We start from the raw sequence: 13,366 nt of genomic DNA, 5'->3' as shown, positions 1-13,366 counted from the left end.
CCTCCTCTCCCACGTCTTTCCTCCTGTCTCCATTATCTCATATCCTCCGGCTCCTCTCCCCTTATACTCCTCAGAACTGCCCTCTTCAGGGTCCTAAAGAACAAGCCCACCCGCCCCAAGTCGGGGTCTGGAAATGCCCAGCTAGGGGATGCGTGTCAGGCTGGGTCAGGGGACCTGGGGTAGGGCGCACTTGGACTCGGGCCTGGGGTTCTCTGAGGGACCAGGGTAACCCTTCTTGTCTCTGTCTGCAACCTGATGAAGCAGGCGGGAGATGTACAGGTCAGCCCCATGTCTGGGACCTTCCGCATGCCTCTTGGCTTAATACCCTTTTCTCCCCCCCTCACCCCAGCTTCTGCATCCTCTCCGGAAGACCCCTGCTCCCGTTCCCCACCCCTCATCCTTGGCTCCCAGCCCCCAGCCTTTTTCTCTCCCTCCATCCCCGCCCCCCATCCATTCTCTTCCCAACGCTCAGCTTTTGGCAATTTAACTTTTTTTTTTTTAAACTTTTGTTTAAAAAAAAAACAAAACAACAACACACCTCTGAGCTTTTCTCAAAGCATTATGCTCTGAGGTCACGGGGAGTGGGAATGGGGTGGCCAGGCACGTGCATGGAAGGGTTTAAGGCTTGGTTTCTGGAACCAGATAGACTTGGATTTGGATCCTGACTCTTGGCAGTTGGTTGTGCGGCCTTAGTCAAGTGTCTTATTTTTTGAGCCTCGACCGGCATCTGCCCAGTAGCTCCTGGCCCCAGGGCTCTGCGAGGACCCAGTGGGATGCTGCATGTGCGGCCTCAGCAGTCTTGGCACATACGTGGGCCATGCTCCATACTGCGAGCCGGGGTAGATGTGGCCAGAAGCTTGTCACTGGGGCTTGTCACTGGGGCTTGTCAAAGCTTGTCACTGGGGCTTCTCTTTGGCATGACTGGGGTGGCCTTGGCCCCGGGTCTGCACCCAAGGCTCCAGAACACGGCTGTGGGACTCCGTGCCCCGTGTTTCTGCTTCCAGATCGTTCTGGATCTCTCTTCCATCTTCTGCCTCTCCATCTTCTTGTCCGTCTCCTTCTCTCGTGTCTCTCTGTTTCTTCCAACTTCTTTTGTCTCCTGAGACTCTTTATGGTTCTGCATCTTTCTTTCATTCTTGGGAACTCACTCCTGGGATAGAAAGTGTCGGGTTATGTGTGTTGTGGGCTGGGGAGGTGTGGTACTGAGGTCATTAGGGGATTCTGGAAGAGACTGCCAGAGGTTGAGAAAGGCTTGGAATTTGGGGAAATCTGGAAGGGTCTGGGATAGAGGTTGGGAATTTGGGCTAGATAGAGGCTTGGGTCTAGCAGGATCTAGGGTGAGGGCTGGGGGCCTGAGGTGAAAGATCAGCAAGGCCTGGGGTGGAAACTGATGCAGGCCCTGAGATGGGGGAGGGGACACCTGGCACCCAGGCCGTGGGCTGGAGGGTAGACAGTGGCAGAGGCCGGGGCCAGGGCCTGAGGCCGGGCTGGGAGTTGGGCTGGTGCTGAGCCCCTGTCCCCACAGTCAGGTGGCTCGGACCAGGAACGCACCAAGAAGAAGCGCCGAGGGGACCGGTACTCTGTGCAGACATCCCTGATTGTGGCCACACTCAAGAAGATGCTGCCCATCGGCCTGAACATGTGTGCACCCACGGACCAGGAACTCATCACGCATGCCAAGAATCGCTATGCCCTGGTGCCTGCACCGCCGCATGATGGGAACCTGCCCGCCCCTGACCCTGCACCCCACCAAGCCCCTGGGACCCTCCTGAACCCCCAGATCCCACTGAGACCCCTCTCTTAGGACCCTAATGAATCTTTCTCCAGGACCCTGAGGACTCCTGGGGTGCCCTAGGATGTCCTGAGCCTTCCCCCGGGATGCTGAGGACCCCTCTCAGGATATTTCCAGAACCCTGGGACCTAAGGACCCTAACTGGAACCCCACTGATACTCAGGAATATCATTAAGACCCCTGGGGCCCAAGGACCATATTGAGCCTTCAAGGACCCTACTGAACACCGCTCCCCCCCAGGACCATGCCTAACTTATTAGGACCCTGAGGGCCCCACCAAGACACCATGAGCCCCCCTGAGACTCCTCTGAGGACCTCCCAAAACTCCTTGGGATCCACTGAGTCCCCCATGATCCCACTGGCTCTCCCCTGAACTTCTGGGTCCCCACTGAGCTCTCCAGCTCATCACCTCTTTCCCTCGGGGCCCTGGTGGCCCCACCCTCTGGACTCTGTTGACATCCAACAGAGTCCCCAAAGACTTGGGTACCAGTGAGCACTCTGTGATCCTAAGTAGCCCCCCAGGATCCTAATGGCCCCTTCCCCAGAACCACACCCAAGCCTCTGATGCATCAGGATTCCTGAGATCAGTTGATCCTACCCCCTTCCCCGAACCATCTTAAGCCCTCTGAAACTCCAAGGAGGCCTCCCAGAATCCCATTTACTCTGTATGGGATAACAACCCCTATTCTTGTCAACCACAGGGATCGTAAGAATCTCCCCCAGGACCCTGCTAAGCTCCCTGACAACCTATTAACCCCTCTGGGGCCTTGAAGACCACTGACTCCCCCTGGTATCACAAATATCCCCTTTCCTGGAACTCTGAAGACTCCTTCCTTCAGGACCTCAAGCTCCTCCTAGGACCTGTTGAGTCTTGCCAAGAACCCAAAGAGCCATCCAGAGCCCCCCGACCCCTCGACTTGGTCTTTGAGGGTCCCTCTCTCCTGGGGATCTAAGGAATCCCCCCTACTCTCCCCTCCTTTGGCCTCTACAGAAATCCCATCCGTGACTTGATCTGCCTGATCCCTCATGACCTCTGCTGATCTTGCCATTTCCCTTATAACCCCCTCTCCTCCTCTGATCTTCAAAAACTCCCTGCCCAACTCCCAGCCCCACTTTGACCCTCCTGTGACCCCCCCAGTCATCCACCGGTGGCCTTATTTGACCTTCGAGAGCATTCTCTCATCACTCCCTACCTACTCTCACACCCCAAGGCCCCTCTCATCCTTACTGTCTCTTCAAGGTGCGTCTGTGGCCTCTAGGACTCCCTTCCGACCATTCCTGACCTTTGGATCCCCTTTCAGTTTCTCCCAGAATCCACCCCCCACACACACACCAGCTGCTGGGGCGTTGGGCCTGGAGGGGAAAGGGATGTGGGTTAAAGAGGATGCTGAGTGACCCAGCCTGGCCATGTCTCCCCAGAAAGACACAGACGAGGAGGTCCGGGAATATCTGCAAAACAACCTTCACCTTCAGGGAAAGGTAACTTCCTTAATCTGCAAGCAAAAGGGGCATGTTAGGATAATAGCAACTGTTGATAGCCAAGTACACTTACTCTGTACCAGGCATTGAAGTCTGGGTGGCTCAGTCGTTGGGCGTCTGCCTTCGGCTCGGGTCGTGGTCCCGAGGTTCTGGGATGGAGCCCCGCATCGGGCTCCCTGCTCGGCGGGAAGCCTGCTTCTCCCACTCCCATTCCCCCTGCTTGCGTTCCCTCTCTCGCTGTGTCAAACAAAAAAACAGACCTTAACTTGTACTCACCCAGTGAGTCGGCACAGCACAGAAAGGGGGGCGAGGGCAGCCAGAGAAGCCCACTTCGCGCGCGCGGAGGGGCCCGGCTGGGGAGGGGCCCTCACGCAGGCCGCCTGTCCTTCCGCCCCTCAGGTCGAAGGCTCCCCTTCTTTGCGCTGGCAGATGGCCCTGTACCGGGGCCTCCCGGGCCGCGAGGAGGACGCCGACGACCCCGAGAAAATCGTGCGCAGAGTCCAGGAAGTGTCAGCGGTGCTCTACCACCTGGAGCAGGTGGCTGGGGCTGGAGGGGTCTCACCGGGGAGTGGCTGAAGCGTGGGTCTCTGGGCGGGGCAAGGGGCGGGCCTTGGATCTGGGGGCGGGGTCTGAGGAGGAACCTTGGGTCTCTGGGCGGGGCCTGGGTAAAGCCTGGAGTTTAACGCGAGGCTTAGAATGGAAACTTGGATCTGGGGCAGGACCTGGTGCTTAAATCTTGAGCCTAGGGGCGGGGCCAGGGTCAGAATTTGGGGTCTAGAGTGGGGCCTGGACTCAAGACGCCTTGACTCTGGGCGGGGCCGTAGGTGGGGCTTGGCGGGCCTGGCTAACGACCCGGGACCTGTGGGCAGGGCCTAGGAAAGAGCGTGGTCTGGAAGAAAAGCCCAAGTCTGAACCTTGACTCTGTTGGTGCAGCCAGCGTGTTCCTCCGGCCCCGCGAGTCAGGCCTGAATTTGGGCCTGGACCTAGATGGGCAGTTTCGCCCCGGGTTGGGAGTGGGGATCAGGTCAGGGGCAGAATTTGGGGACGTGACCGATTGCCGCCCCCCAGATCGAGCACCCTTACAAATCCAAGAAGGCCGTGTGGCACAAGCTCTTGTCCAAGCAGCGCCGGAGGGCGGTCGTTGCCTGTTTCCGCATGACCCCCCTGTACAACCTGCCCACGTAAGACCCCCCCCCCAGGGAAGAGGGAGGCTTGGGGGCGGTGGAGGAAGGGCACTGAGGAGGCGGGAGGACGGGGTGCCACCACGGTCGGGTCTGGTTGGGGAAGGTAGATGTGCGGGAGGATAGAGGAGGCGTGGAGTGGCAGACGGTCTCAGGGACGCTACACACCTTTCCCCTGCAGGCACCGGGCCTGTAACATGTTCCTGGAGAGCTACAAGGCCGCGTGGATCCTGACTGAAGACCACAGTTTTGAAGACCGCATGATCGACGACCTTTCAGTGAGCTGGGGCCTGCCTGGGAGTGGAGAGGGCCGGGCTGGATAGGGCTGGGGGCCTAGCTTGCTGGCTGCACACTTCCAGGGATCGCCCTTCACATTGAGGGGTATGGGAAAGGCAGCCCCGGCTTGGGCAGAGACAAGGAAGGGGGGTGCAACGTGTGGGGCCGAAAAGATAATCTAGCCCAGTAGGGTTATGGTGGGGGGAGACAGGAGGGGACTCTAGAAACCCCTTTCCCAAGCCCCATCCCTCCCCCAGAAAGCTGGGGGGCAGCAGGAGGAGGAGGAGGAGGTGGAGGAGAAGAAGCCAGACCCCCTGCATCAGCTGGTCCTGCACTTCAGCCGCACCGCCCTGACTGAAAAGAGGTGAGGACCCTTCCTACATTCTGGGAAGGGATCTGCATCCTCCCGGCCCCGCAGCAACCTCCCTGTTCCTCAAGACGGGCCCTCTGTGTCCTAGAGGAGCCCCCCAGTTTATCCCTCAGTCTCACTTTCCCCGGACAGGCAGGGCCACTGTGTCCCATTTTGTTGGCTGAGCACTTCGCAAGCCATCTCTTCTGAAGAGCTCACATCATAGGCAATATCAGTTGAAGCTTTGCTGGATGAAAGTGTCTTGCTCAAATAAAGTCGGTAAATTATGAGAAGAAAATCAGCATATTATAACAAATTTCTAATAAGATGGATTGCTTAACTTCCAGACAGGACCACATGCCGGGCAGAAAGAAGGAGAAAGACTCCCCCCGCCCCCCCCCCAGCCAAGCAAGATCAAGACCTTTTTATCCCAAAAGGGGCGCGCTCCTTGGCGGGCTTCTGCACAGATCCTATTGGCCAGAATTCTGACATCAGACCACCCCAGCTACGGGGGAGACTGGGACACTGAGAGTGTCCTGTTTCCCATCCCTCACAAAGCCAGGACTCTGGAGTTAGACTCTGCAGGCTTGACTCACAGCACAAGCTGTGTGACTTGGCTAAGAAGGATCTTTGCGCTTCAGCTAACTTATCTGTAAAATGAGGCTTGTAATAGGTCTGCCTATGTAATCCTGTCTTACAATAATAGGATTATTGTGAGGATTAATTTGTTAAGACATATAGAAAGCACTTAGAACAGGGACTGACCTAGAGTAAACACTCAATAGGTGTTGGCCGCTACTTCCATTCTTCTTCTTCTTCTTGAGGAGACCCAAGTGGGTGGGTGGTCATAGTTGTCAAATGAGCCAACAGCAGGATGGCTCCAGGTGTTGAACACACTATTTTCACAACCCCAGTGGAAAGGGGGCACCTCTATCAACTGCTCTGGCAAAACTCCCAGAATGAATTCCAGTGGACCCACATGAAGCACAGGACCATCTTGTCCCTATTACTGTGGCCAAGGCAACTGAACTCAGCCTCGATCGCACGCCCTCTCTGGCAGTGGACAGTGGACCTCCCTGAACCACACAGCCTGAGCATGGGGAGGGGCGGCTCTCCAAAAGGAAACTGGAAGCGGTTATAGGATGGAGGTTGTCTCCACTGGGCCCTGACCATTTCCCCCTCTTACTTACTCAGCAAACTGGACGAGGATTACCTGTACATGGCGTATGCTGATATCATGGCCAAGGTGAGGCCCTGCCCCCATCCAGGGCAGCTTCCCTTCACCCCCGCTGCAATGCCCGTCCACTGGGAGGGCTAGGGGTGAGCTATGGGATCTCCTCTGTTCACCGTCATCCCTGACTGATGACCCCATCCCCAGAGCTGCCACCTGGAGGAGGGAGGGGAGAATGGCGAAGCCGAAGAGGAGGAAGTGGAGGTTTCCTTTGAGGTAGGTGGGGTCAGGAGGTCCCCGAGGAAAAGGCTAAGGGACCCTGGCTTTAGTCATTCCCTGTTCATTCAGATTGTGTTCACAGAGTATTGCTCTGGGCCAGTGTGCTGGGTGATGTTGGGGACACAACCATGACTGTCAGTCTCCTGGGGAGACAGATACATCATCCAGGCAGCAATGGCAAAGGGTATTCATGGTGGTGATGAGGGAGGCTCAGGCAAAGTGGGCAAGGCAGGATGGGGGAGGCACAGGCAGACGGGTCACGGCCAGAGAATCCAGAGAAGCTCAGGGGGGGGGGGGGTGGGGGTTCAGAGGGCTGTGGAAGCCCAAGCAAGGGGCCTGACCCAGCCTGGGGGGAAGGGTGTCAGGGACGGCTTCTCAGAGGAGGGGATGTCCGAGCAGGAGGCTAAGAATTTAACCTTTTTTGTGCCTGAGTCCCTTTTGGCATCTGGTAAGCCTCTCTTAGAATCATGTTTTTGTTTTTTTTTAATATTTTGTTTATTTTTGAGAGAGAGAGAGAGAGCACGAGTGGGGAGAGGGGCTGAGGGAGAAGCAGATTCCTTGCTGAGCAAGGAGCCTGACGTGGGCCTCGATCCCAGGACCCCGGGATTATGACCTGAGTCAAAGGCAAACGCTTAACCGACTGAGCCACCCAGGCGCCCCGACCTCCTAGGTTTTATCTTTTGACCCCCTTGGAGGTCCATGGGCCCGGGGTTAAGATTGCTCCATGTCTGGCCCCGCACTGAGCACAAGAGACAAATGGTGGACTTCGGTGCCAGGGGATAGAGGGAGCTCACAATGAAAGGAATGAGCTGGGGGATGTGGTTGGAGCAGGGAGGGTAGGGGTGAGGGATGAGGCTGTCACTGATCCCGGACTCACTGGGCCCCGCGGGCCTGGCTCTGCTGCAGGAGAAAGAGATGGAAAAGCAGAGGCTGCTGTACCAGCAGGCGCGGCTGCACAACCGGGGAGCGGCGGAGATGGTGCTCCAGATGATCAGTGCCTGCAAAGGTGCCTCCCCACAGGCACTCCTCCTGAGCACACGCATCCTGTCCCCATTCCCCGCTGCCCACCATTTCCTGGGGACCCCGTGGCACACTCTCCCACCCTGCACGCCTGTGCCTCGCATGCCAGCCCTCTCACGTCCCACTCACCTTGCAATTTCTCGCTCTTCCTTCCTCCTGGCGCACGACGCCACCCCCTTCTCCCACCTACCCTGGGGTGGCCGTTTTCTGGCGGGTGGAGGACCCGGCTCCCAAACTGAGTGCGCCATCTTTTGCCATCTCTCCAGGAGAGATGGGCGCCATGGTGTCCTCCACCCTGAAGCTGGGCATCTCCATCCTGAATGGAGGCAATGCTGATGTGCAGCAGGTAACAGAAGAAAGGACTTGGGAGGAGGGCTAAGAGGGGTGGGGGGGCTCCCATGTGACTCCCACTTCCCTGGCCCCTCCCGCCCCCTCTGTAGAAAATGCTGGATTATCTGAAGGACAAGAAGGAAGTGGGCTTCTTCCAGAGTATCCAGGCGCTGATGCAAACGTGCAGGTAGGGCCTAGCGGGCATCTCGCAGTTAAGCCCAATTGCTGTGGCCGGGGCCCCGCCCCTGGTACCACCTCCAGGGGAAGAGACCCACTCAACGGAGCTCAAATACTGGGAAGGCGATTATAACAATAAGAGGCTTTACGAATGGACAGCTGGAACCAGGTTGTAGTGAATCCCAGGGGCACTCAGCAGGGAATCGGGGCTCTCTCTGATGACCCCCATTCATGTGACTACTACTGTCCGCCTTTGTTCTCTTCTGTCAGCCGACTCTCCCTCCCCCTCTGAAGCTTTGGCTAACTGACGGTTTCTGCTTCCTCCTGATCCCAGCTTGTGCACGTGTCATCCCAGCCCCACCTCGCTTGAGAGAGGCTGCCACATGGCTTCTCCCAATTCTGTTTCCACTTCTTCTTGATTTCAGCTCTTGCCAGGGTTTACTGTGGCTCTCTGCCCAAAATGGGGGGGGGGGGCAGGGCTGCTGGGCTCTAGAAGAGCAGGGCAGAGGCCTTACTTAGCCCATCTTCCGCATCTTTCCTTTCTTTCTCCCAGCGTCCTGGATCTCAACGCCTTCGAAAGACAGAACAAGGCAGAGGGGCTGGGCATGGTGAACGAGGATGGAACCGGTGAGGCCCTCTCTTGGGCTTCCCTCTCCTGGGACATCCTCTTCCTTTGGGAGCGCCCCCTCGCCCACATTGCCCAGAGCTCCCTTCTGCCAAGACACTCCCCACCCTACAGCCATCCCCATGTTCCCCTGCCCCTGTGCGGCGGCCCCCAGTCCTGCCCCCACATCCCTCCAGGGTCTCCCTCCTCAGAGTCCCCACCCCTGGCTGCCCTTCCATCCTGTGTTCTTCCCCCCCGCCCCCCCCGCAATCACCACACGGACCCAACCCTCTACATGCCCCAAATCTCCCACCCTGGTTGCTGTTCTCATTAATGTCCCTAATCCGGGTTAATTGAGTCTCCTCTTTGCCGTGTTGTGACGTGTCTAACTTTTCTGCCCTGATCCCTGCCTCCTGCCTCTCCACCCCTCCCCTGTCCGTTTCTCTTCATCTTCCCTCATCTTTCTCTCCCTCCGCTTTTACCCCCATTTCCTACTCTGTCTCCTTATCGCTCTGATCCTCTGTGGTCGTTCCTCTCTCCGTGTTGATGTCTTCGTCCCTGACTGTGTCACTGTTTTTCCGTGTCTATCTCTTGTCCCCTTTCTGTCTCTCTTTATCCGTCTTTTCTCCTGCTTCCTCCTCCCATCCTGTTGGCTGCCCCAGTCATCAACCGCCAGAACGGTAATTCCCCCAGCCCGTTCCCCTTGCTGTGCTACTGCACCCCTCCCTTCTAACCCCCAACCGCCCCCTCCCCCTGGGGGCTGAGGATCTGGGACATCCAGGGAGGGAGGAACCCTTCAGGGACGCACCATGCCCGCAGAGAGTCTTGAGCAGGAGACCAAGACCTGGGTCCCAGATTAGCCTCTAACAACAACCGGAGACTGTGAACACGTCTCTGACCTTCTATAAGCCCGTTTCCCCCTGTGTAAACCAGAAGCCAGAGAGGATGGCAAAGATCCCTTTCCAGCTAGCTCTCAGACTTCCAGACCCAGATTCGCAGTCCCGGGGTCGGGTAATCCCCACTCCCACCTACCCTGCTCTCTGCGCCCGCGCCCCCAGATTGCTCAAGTCTGCGGTTCCCACCCGCCAACCGGATTGGTTGCCCCCGGCATCCACTCTGATTGGTGTGCGTGCCTCCTCTGCGCCTGCTCTGGTTGGCCCATTCCTGTCTAGCCTCCCCCTCTCTCTCTTCCCTCCCCTAGAGCCCGCGGTGATTGGCTTCTTTCAGATGCCCATTTGGATTGGCCCATGTTTACACGCCACCCCCCTGCGTCTACTGGATTGGCTGCTTTCAAGGCATCTGAGCCAATTGGCTGGCTTTCCATCCCACCCCCGGCCCGATCCCCTCCTGCTCCGAGCCTTTGCGTGAAAGTGACTCCAATCCCCATAATCCATTAACCCTACCCCGCCTAGGCCCTGGATGGGGGCCAGGGGAGATACCAGCTGCCTGAACCTCTGTCGGGTTGGCAGGCATTCCTGGACGTCATACAAGTGGTGACGTCAGAGGGACAGTGATGTTTAGAAAGACGCTTGAGGCCCCAGCTTCATGACTCAGGGCCCCTGGGGTCTTTATCTGCTGATGACTCTAAAGCCGGGTCTCCCTGGTGTCATGGATGCTCCTGGCCCTCACAGCCTCTTTGAAGTGGCGGCTGCCCCTCCCTGCGCACCCGTGCTTTGTGCATGCGTGTGCAGTGTGCAAGGTCCGTGTGCATGCGTGTGCTCTGTCCTGGCGCATCTGACCCCTTTTGGGCCCTGTCCCCCTCTCCCCCCCAGGAGAGAAGGTCATGGCAGATGATGAATTCACCCAAGACCTGTTCCGATTCCTACAATTGCTCTGTGAGGGGCACAACAATGGTGAGGAGAAGGGGCGGGTGGAAGGGTGGGTGGGAAGGAGGCTAAGGTTTGGGGTCAGTCTGCAAGGGTTGCCTGAGTTCATCTCCCAGCCCCTCACCCCTGATTGGCAGTGGCCTCACCACCCATCCTTGATCTGATTGTCCTTCCTCCTTCCTTTTCAGCCATTATCAAGCCCCGTCCACCCACCTTCCTAAATCCCCCTCGAAGTTCTGCAATCTAGCCACTTCGCTTCACTTGCACCTCCCCTGGCCAGTCCAAATTCCACAAAACCAGTTTGCCCCCAAATCAGTGCGAGCACGGGATGAGCACCTAGCCACATGCCATTTTTTCCCAGAGGCGTTTTGCAGCAGTTGGCCAAAGTAACCTAAATGTGGTAGATTTCCATACTTTGGTTCAGCGGGGGGGGGGGGGGGGAATCGCATGGCGTTTTCAAATGAATTTATTAGAATCACTTCTTAATTTTGCTTATAAACTAGTTTGCCAGGAGGAAGGCCTTACAGATTCTTTCCCAACTTAAACAAGAGTTTCCCCAACTTTCATTCTGGTGCAGGCAGTTTGAGCAGATCAAGGATGACAGAGCAAGCTAAGGAAACACATCACTAATGAGAACATATAACCCCGTGTGGCACAGGTAGCTCACAACATTAAAGGGACAGTCAGAATTCTGTACGACAAACATTCTACCCAAGGCCGTTTCCTATAACAAATATGCACAATTTCACGGTTGTGGTTATAACACATAGCAGGTGATTGTGAAACCACAGACTGCCCAGAAACTAAGCTTCATCACAAGAACGGGAGTAATCATAAATCTAACTTCCACAGAACCTGCACCCCATTTGGCTGGTGTTCATTATGGTGAATTCACTTGTAAATTTCTTTAATCTTCACTCCTCTGTTCAGCCGTGGATAAAGCGTGATCCATTGCTTTGCATTCTCAAAAGCTTTTATGTCCACAACCCGTTCTTCTTCAAGGTTTATGAAATACTGTTGTTCCACGAGACTAGGATTTTCTCTCTTTAATTGTAACTAAGGTGGAATCAGTCTTTGGGGTTTTAAATGAATTTTATTCCCTGGATCTCTGATTTCTTGGAAATGAGAATGTTCTAATTCTAATTAACGGGTGGAATTCTTCTCCCCTACCAAATTTGCAATCCAGAGCTCGACATAAATTCGTGGGTTCATTAACCAGCTCAATCAAATAAATATTTGAAATAGCTTTCAAATCTCAGATGCTTTGCATGTCTTGAGTATTTGGTTCCATTCAAAAGAGACAAAAGGTTTGTTTCTTATACACATCTGTGGCTGTGTTCTCAGTTGACAGAACTCTTTACAGGAGAGGGGAGCTGTCTATGTTCCCATTTAGGCATAGTAAATGCTCAATAAACTTGTGGTACCAAAGAATAAGTGACCAATCTTCATCTCACATTACTCAATAAATATATATGGAACAAATGAACACAAGAAATGGCAGATAAATGGCTTATCTCTTCTGGCTTTGCGCAGGTGCTCAATAAGTATTTGTTGGATAAATGAATGAATAAATAACCAATCCTCCATCTCCCCCATCACATAGTAGGCATTCAATAAAAATTTTTGGAAATAAATGGAAGACTGAATCTCCATTTTCCCCTGCTACATTGAGGTGCTCAAGAAACATATTTTGGGGGGGGATGAATGAATAAATGACTGACCCTCCACCATATCCGGCATGTAGTAGGCCCTTGATAAATGGTTACTTCATAAATGAATAAATGATCCTCACTTTCCTCTGACACACAGTAGGTACTCGATAAAGCCTAAATAAACTAACAATGACGACTGTATGTCTTTGGCATACAACACTCAATAAACACCGATTGCACACGGTAGACTCTCGATAAAAGTATGACTTTTCATCTCCCTAGATTTCCAAAACTACCTACGGACACAAACAGGGAACACAACCACTATTAACATCATCATCTGCACGGTGGACTACCTCCTGCGGCTGCAGGTGAGGATGGGAGGCCGTCCAGGTGTGACCTGGCTCGGGGATTGCGGGGACCTGGTTGGCGCAGCACCCCTTCACACCCTGTCGGCCCCCCAGGAGTCCATCAGCGACTTCTACTGGTACTACTCTGGCAAGGATGTCATTGAGGAGCAGGGCAAGAGGAACTTTTCCAAGGCCATGTCGGTGGCTAAACAGGTGTTCAACAGCCTCACCGAGTACATCCAGGTAGGACCCGCCCACGGGCGTGGGGAGAGGCACCCCCCCCCCCCCACCCCCCCGCGACCTACCGGCGCTCACTGCAGCCCTCTGCCCCCCAGGGTCCCTGCACCGGGAACCAGCAGAGCCTGGCACACAGCCGCCTCTGGGACGCCGTGGTGGGATTCCTGCACGTGTTTGCCCACATGATGATGAAGCTCGCTCAGGTTCGGGCCCCTCTGTCCTTCATCCAGCTCTTTCCAGGCATCCCCCCAAGTGGACCATTTCCAAGTCAGTTTCGCACCCAAGTCCTCCTGGCATGTTCCAGACGAGTTCCCTCTGGGTGGCCAAATCCATCGTCCTTCTGGATTGGCTCTCTGCATGACCCCGCCTCCTCCTCTGCCAGCACCAATCAGCTGGTTTCCCACCCAAACTTCCGTTGGTCTAATGTGTAGGCCCCGCCCCCTCCGGTCCGGAGTTCCTCTACGATTGGTTTGGTGTTCTTTTCTCTCCGAAGAGGTCCTCTCAGATTGTGACACCCCTAGGGATAGAAAGGGGGCAGCTTTCCAGGTCAGGGACTGGGGCTGAAGGAGGGCTCTTTCTTTATTCGGCCTGCGGCAGATGACGCCCATCTCGGGCATCCATGATGTAAGGTCCCTGTCGAGTC

The 13,366-nt window shown here is 55.6% G+C and overlaps 1 protein-coding gene across 1 annotated transcript in view; it reads left to right on the top strand.

Annotated features, from left to right (window-relative positions):
• Window positions 1-13,366, top strand: part of RYR1 (ryanodine receptor 1) — a 107,439-nt gene that overhangs the window by 62,515 nt on the left and 31,558 nt on the right. The window contains exons 71-88 of the mRNA XM_073885139.1: window positions 265-279; window positions 1,526-1,696; window positions 3,212-3,271; window positions 3,671-3,808; window positions 4,340-4,452; window positions 4,634-4,730; window positions 4,986-5,092; window positions 6,272-6,323; window positions 6,456-6,524; window positions 7,434-7,533; window positions 7,814-7,893; window positions 7,988-8,064; window positions 8,608-8,681; window positions 9,321-9,338; window positions 10,431-10,511; window positions 12,419-12,507; window positions 12,601-12,729; window positions 12,822-12,926. Coding sequence (XP_073741240.1) covers window positions 265-279; window positions 1,526-1,696; window positions 3,212-3,271; window positions 3,671-3,808; window positions 4,340-4,452; window positions 4,634-4,730; window positions 4,986-5,092; window positions 6,272-6,323; window positions 6,456-6,524; window positions 7,434-7,533; window positions 7,814-7,893; window positions 7,988-8,064; window positions 8,608-8,681; window positions 9,321-9,338; window positions 10,431-10,511; window positions 12,419-12,507; window positions 12,601-12,729; window positions 12,822-12,926 — 1,575 coding nt within the window. The remainder of the gene's footprint in view (window positions 1-264; window positions 280-1,525; window positions 1,697-3,211; window positions 3,272-3,670; window positions 3,809-4,339; window positions 4,453-4,633; window positions 4,731-4,985; window positions 5,093-6,271; window positions 6,324-6,455; window positions 6,525-7,433; window positions 7,534-7,813; window positions 7,894-7,987; window positions 8,065-8,607; window positions 8,682-9,320; window positions 9,339-10,430; window positions 10,512-12,418; window positions 12,508-12,600; window positions 12,730-12,821; window positions 12,927-13,366) is intronic.

This window comes from Callorhinus ursinus, unplaced genomic scaffold (genome assembly GCF_003265705.2).
Source record: "Callorhinus ursinus isolate GAN/ISIS: 27379988/994484 unplaced genomic scaffold, GSC_fseal_2.0 scaffold61, whole genome shotgun sequence".
Classification (NCBI taxonomy): Eukaryota; Metazoa; Chordata; class Mammalia; order Carnivora; family Otariidae; genus Callorhinus; species Callorhinus ursinus.
Note: the sequence above shows the minus strand (reverse complement) of the source record. Positions and strands in the feature narration are given on the sequence as shown.